Below are 5,257 nucleotides of genomic sequence, written 5' to 3' on the forward strand. Positions count from 1 at the left end.
CTGCCTGTGTACTGGGGACCAGGGATGACAGCAGGAAGACTCCTGGCTCATTAGGAGGAAGAAAGCCCATGCCACCCCAGGACTGCAGAATTCTTGGTCTCCCCATCTACCTGCCAATCCCACCCTTACTTCACCTCCCACTGCCCTAAGAGATGACTGCTCCCAGCCCACCAGGGGAACAGGATGCTTTGGGATCTCGTGAATGGCTCCAGAGCACTGAAGCAGCAGGGGTGGAGTTGGTCATAGAAAGGGAGGGGACAATCAGAAGAGAGAGGCCTTTTTCTTGAGTTCATTCCGCTTCCACAGAGCCAACTTGCCAAACTCCTCGGGAGACATGGCAAATACTCTTGAGAAGTCCTCAGCTGACAGATGTCTCTGTTGGGGACACACAGAGGCAGTTTAGGGATGAGGGCAAGGCAGGCTTAGGCTGTGTTGAATGACTAAGGGGCACTCGGGCTTCCTATCTTCCCCACCAGACAAGGGACAAGGTTCCAATGCCTTCACCCTACATACCTCAAGCCGCATGCGATCCACACCTGGAGGCAACTTGGTTCGCCCCTTATTGGTCACCACCAGCTTTTCATAGGGATAGATCTGGGGGTTAGGGGAAGGAACAGTGTTAGGCCCATTAAGTTCCCATGTCCGTGTAACTCCCACAACTTCTCAACAGAGCCCCCTTCTCAGCCTGCAGGGAATATCTGGGGCTCATGCCATTTGCCATTCGTTTCCCCCAGCTTCCCTGCTGTCCCTCCCATCATCAATTCCAGGAGGCCCCTCAGCGCATTCAACCTCCCTGGCTTCTCCCCCAGCCCCCACCCATGAGAGAGATGGTTTTAGCCTTCTTCTCCCACCAGCTTGTTCCCTGCCCACCTCCCCTGGCTCTGCCCCTCACCTTCTGCTCCAGTACACAGGGCAGGGAGTTCCCCCGGTCCATCCTCCCCCTCTGGCCCTCTCCGTTCTGGGGAGACCAAAGCCGCAGTGAGCCAGAGTGGGGCAGGGAGACCTTCCCAGCCTTACTCTGGGTGGCTTATCTCTTCACCAGGCAACTCCCTGAACCCATGCCCCACCCCCCTCCAGTGGCTTGAGTCTGGTTTCTGGTGCTGCAAGTGTTCCTCTCCAGAAGAAACTCACCCGCAGACCTGTGGAAGACAAGAGTCAAAGTTCAGAGACAGCTCTAAAGTCAGCAGGCCTCCAAACCTCCTCCCAACTCAGCCGCCCAGCCCTCCAGCCACATAACCCTGCCCACAATCCAGGCTCAGGCCACACAGGGAACTACTTCAACCTCTTCCCAGCATCCCCTGCATCAGCTCAGCCCACTTCTCACCTGGGCTTCCAGTTTCGCTCCCTGATGGGCTGAAGTCTGTGGACTGTAGCTAGAGAGGACACAGAAGGATCAGACAGAAACTAGGAGGACCCCCTCATCTTCCCTCCTTTGGTTTGAGGGTACCCCACTCCCCCAGAATGCCCAAATGTCCCAATCCCTCAGAGGCAGCCACATGTACACTCTTCCCACAGTTAGTATCTGGCCCAGAGACCTTACCCGGCTCAGAGTGGTTCTGCCATAAGCAGGAAGAGAAGATGACTTAGACGTTCCAGGGTGCAAAGCTAGAAGAGAGCAAGAGACCAAGTTCAGTCCATTTGGCCCTGAGAAGGCAGGGCAGTCAGCGGGACATAGGGTGAACTTGGTAGCTTCTAGTTCCTACATCACCTTCAATAAGTAACATAGTGTTGGCCAGTCTCAACTGTCTCTTGACACTTTCCCTCCTATGTTGAACTAGAAGTACAGCAAATGCATATTTGGGCCAAATGCCTGAGTACTAACGTCTAGATTCAGCCAAATCTAAGGCCTAAGCCAAATATCACCACCACAAACTGAACCCCTGGGATACATAAATCAATCTGTAAACTAAATAGAATGATTTCAGTATTATAATTTATTATTAGTAATGTTAGTAGTCAAATTCTAAATGTTTGGTATGCTTCAGTGGCTAGATTGTACCTGCAGTCAGTATTCTGCCCATTTACATTGTTAGATGTCACATTCAACCAACACATTTAATAATAACACTAAACCTTTAAGTACTACCTATTATAATCCATGATGATTTGTTTTCAGTAACTTGTTTTCCTAGAAAGAAGTTGGTATCTAATATTCTTAGCATGGACAGGTCTCAGAAGTTTCTTCATCTCCAATTAACTAGCAATTGTGAGCATTCTATAGTAATTGTTTTGATAACCATTTTTGTTTAAATGTTTAGCTTCCATAAATTTAAAACTATAGTGAACTCTCTTCCTAAAGCATTCTTATAGGATCTGTTGTTTGGAAGCTTGGTAGTAACAAAATGTATTTTGAGGAACTTATATATATATTTTCCCTAACACTTCTTGTTTCCATAGAAAATGATCAACATTTATGATCAACACTGAAGTATTTTATTCTTGTGATAATAAATAAACATTTATGCTTCAAATGGACGGATAGAATTTCAGTCTATGAAACAAGTAAGATTTTCACTCCAAATTATTTCTAGAATGGTTATATTTGGAGCTGAGGATAATCACTGTGAATCACAAGGTCGGCGATTTGAGTCCACTAGCAGCTCCGTGGGAGAAAGATGAGGCTTTCTGCTTCTGCAAAGGTTTAAAAGTCTCAGAAACCCTATACTGGGTCACTATGAGTCAGAACCAACTTGATGGCACTTAACAACAACAACAACATATCAATATTACCATTATATCAGAAGGACATATTCTGAGATTGTTACAGCTGACTAGATATGATAATAACATGCAATTGCATGAGAACTGATGATGCACAAGTTCAGGGATGTCAATAGTAAAGTTGAGGTAGACATTTGGCTCTTCAACTTCATAAGCCAAAGGAGGTTAAAGAGCTAATTTGGGTGAGGGGAACACTGAAACCAAATCCAATCTAGGGCATCTTTATTCTTTAGGCCTTAAGCTCATTCTTACGGCCTTAACTATTTATTCTATCTCTTAAAACACCTTTTGTAACTACGAAGGTAAGTCAAAAATACTGCTGCAATATCACAGAAACCTTTATTATATGAAAATGTGAAGCCATTATTTCTCAACATGTATCTCCACCCATCTTTATATACTTTGAAGGGCATGTTTCAATTTCTCTCTCCCTTCTAATGTGATTTATTCCACATCAGAATGGTAGTTTTGGCAATCTCGAGGAATTCACATCATGTTCCTTTTAAAAGTTGAGTTGAGCTTAGGGAACAAAAAGATGTCTGGTCCGGGTTGTAAAGTGGATGGGGTAAAACTTCCCAGTGAAATTCTCACAGGACCAACCCTTGCTTGCTGCTATCAAAGAATGAGTGGGTGCATTGTTGGGTTGGGGGGGAAAAAAATTCTTGGTGGTCTTTTTCTCACCAATGGAGTTTTCCATTTTCTTAAAACTTCTTCATAATAAATTCCTGTGGTTGTCTGTATCCTTTGAGAAAATCTGTCAAGATTAGCTTTTTGAGACACCATAGTCAACTGGCGTAACATAGTCCACAAAGACAGTGCTCTACATTCTGTGTTGGTGTGTAGTGATTGGGGCCTTAACTTGTGAGTATCCACCTAATGTGCAACTGTTGGTTTCCTCTGTCCAGAGGAATGAAGAATGATGAAATTTCAAGATTCATGGAAACAATTAGTCCTAATGACTAATGTATCATGAGAATATCAGTGTCAACAACCCTGATACCAGAAGAACTTGATGGTGCCCAGCTACCAACTGCTCTGAAAGGGAGAGCATTAGAAGGTCCTAGTTAGAGTGCAAGAAAATGTGGAACAAATTCAACATAATAATAAAAAAAAGAACAACTAATTAGTAGAATAGAGACTGGTGGAATCCTGATACTATGGCCCTTGGTCACTGAGTTCACCATCATGGTTCAATTTTCAGCCAAGCAATGGATAGGTTTTTAAGGGGAGCAATACTAGTGAGCTATGCACACCATAGAATGCTCAACCATTTGAGATCAAAAGGACAGCATTTATGCAAGGGCAAAGTTCAGAAGAGTTGGGAAAGAAGAAAGAATGGGAACAATGCTCTGTAAACTTTCACCTAATTCACAATAAAAAGTTTTTTTTTTTTAATTATTATCTTTTTTTAGAGATTATCATAACTTTCTGAGTTGACTCTTCCTTGAATTGAATGGCCCAGTAGATCCCCTTGAAAGCCACTATTTGATTGGACCTTTTTTTTTTTTTTTTTTTAAGGTACCCTACTGGGAAACCCTGTACAGGGTCACTATGAGTCAGAACTGACTCGATGGCACTTAACAGTAACAACAATGAGACTAAGAGTCCTGGTGTGGTGCTGTAGGATAAACACTGGACTGTTAACCACAAGGTCAGCAGCTCAAAACCACCAGCTGCTCCTTGGAAACCCTGTACAGGGTCAGTAAGAGTCAGAATCAATGTCACTTAATAACAAAAACTAGAATGAGACTAAGTGTATTATTGAGAGAAATTGTTTTCAGTCATTCACTGATTTCAGACATGTTTAATGTACATATATGAACTGGAACCCCAGTAGCAAAACTTTCTTACTTCCTTTGTATTCTCACCATGCTAAAATATCATTCTGGGAGCTTCCAGTGGCCATGTGGATACCACAGTCACATATTAACCTTAGTGGTGGTGGTGGTGTGCTGAGGAGTCAATTCTGACTCATAGCAACCCTGCATAGGGTTTCCAAGGCTATAAATCTTTATGGGAGCAGAAAGACTCATCTTTCTCCCAAGAACAGTTGGTAGTTTTGAACTGCTGACCTTGAGGTTAGCAGCTGGACTCATAACCACTATGCTACCAGAACTCCTGTATTAACTGTATTAAACTTGTTGTTGTTGTTAGCTGCCATTGAGTTCATACCGACTTATAGTGACCCTATGTACAACAGAATGAAACACTGCACGGTCCTGGGCCACCCTCACAATTGTTGCCACTCTTGAGCCCATTGTTGCTGCCATTTTGCCAATCCATCTCGCTGGGGGGCTTCCTCTTTTTCTCTGACCCTCCACCTTACCAAACACGATATCCTTCTCCAGCAACTAGCCCCTCCTGACAATATGTCCAAAGTATGAGAGACAAAGTTTGGCCATCTTGGCCTCCTAGGAGCACTCTGGCTGCATTTTTTCCAACACAGATCTGTTGGTTCTTTTGGCAGTCCATGGCACTTTCAGTATTCTCCTCCAACACCATAACTCAAATGCATCAATTCTTCTATGGTCTTCCT

General features: G+C 43.9%; 1 protein-coding gene across 3 annotated transcripts in view; it reads right to left on the bottom strand.

Moving 5' to 3' along the window:
• Nucleotides 1–261: 261 nt before the first annotated feature.
• The window catches only part of DMTN (dematin actin binding protein), a 25,720-nt gene continuing 20,724 nt past the window's right edge, over nt 262–5,257 (bottom strand). For 2 of the 3 annotated variants that reach the window (XM_006864409.1, XM_006864408.1), the window contains 5 exons: nt 1,541–1,605; nt 1,325–1,373; nt 1,132–1,139; nt 514–594; nt 262–375 (listed from right to left, as the gene is read on the bottom strand). In XM_006864409.1, the coding sequence (XP_006864471.1) occupies nt 262–375; nt 514–594; nt 1,132–1,139; nt 1,325–1,373; nt 1,541–1,605 (317 nt within the window). Of the gene's footprint in view, nt 376–513; nt 595–892; nt 959–1,131; nt 1,140–1,324; nt 1,374–1,540; nt 1,606–5,257 lie in introns of all 3 variants that reach the window. The other variant, XM_006864407.1, reaches the window with a different exon arrangement.

The sequence above is a fragment of the Chrysochloris asiatica genome, unplaced genomic scaffold, assembly GCF_000296735.1.
Source record: "Chrysochloris asiatica unplaced genomic scaffold, ChrAsi1.0 scaffold00064, whole genome shotgun sequence".
Lineage (NCBI taxonomy): Eukaryota > Metazoa > Chordata > Mammalia > Afrosoricida > Chrysochloridae > Chrysochloris > Chrysochloris asiatica.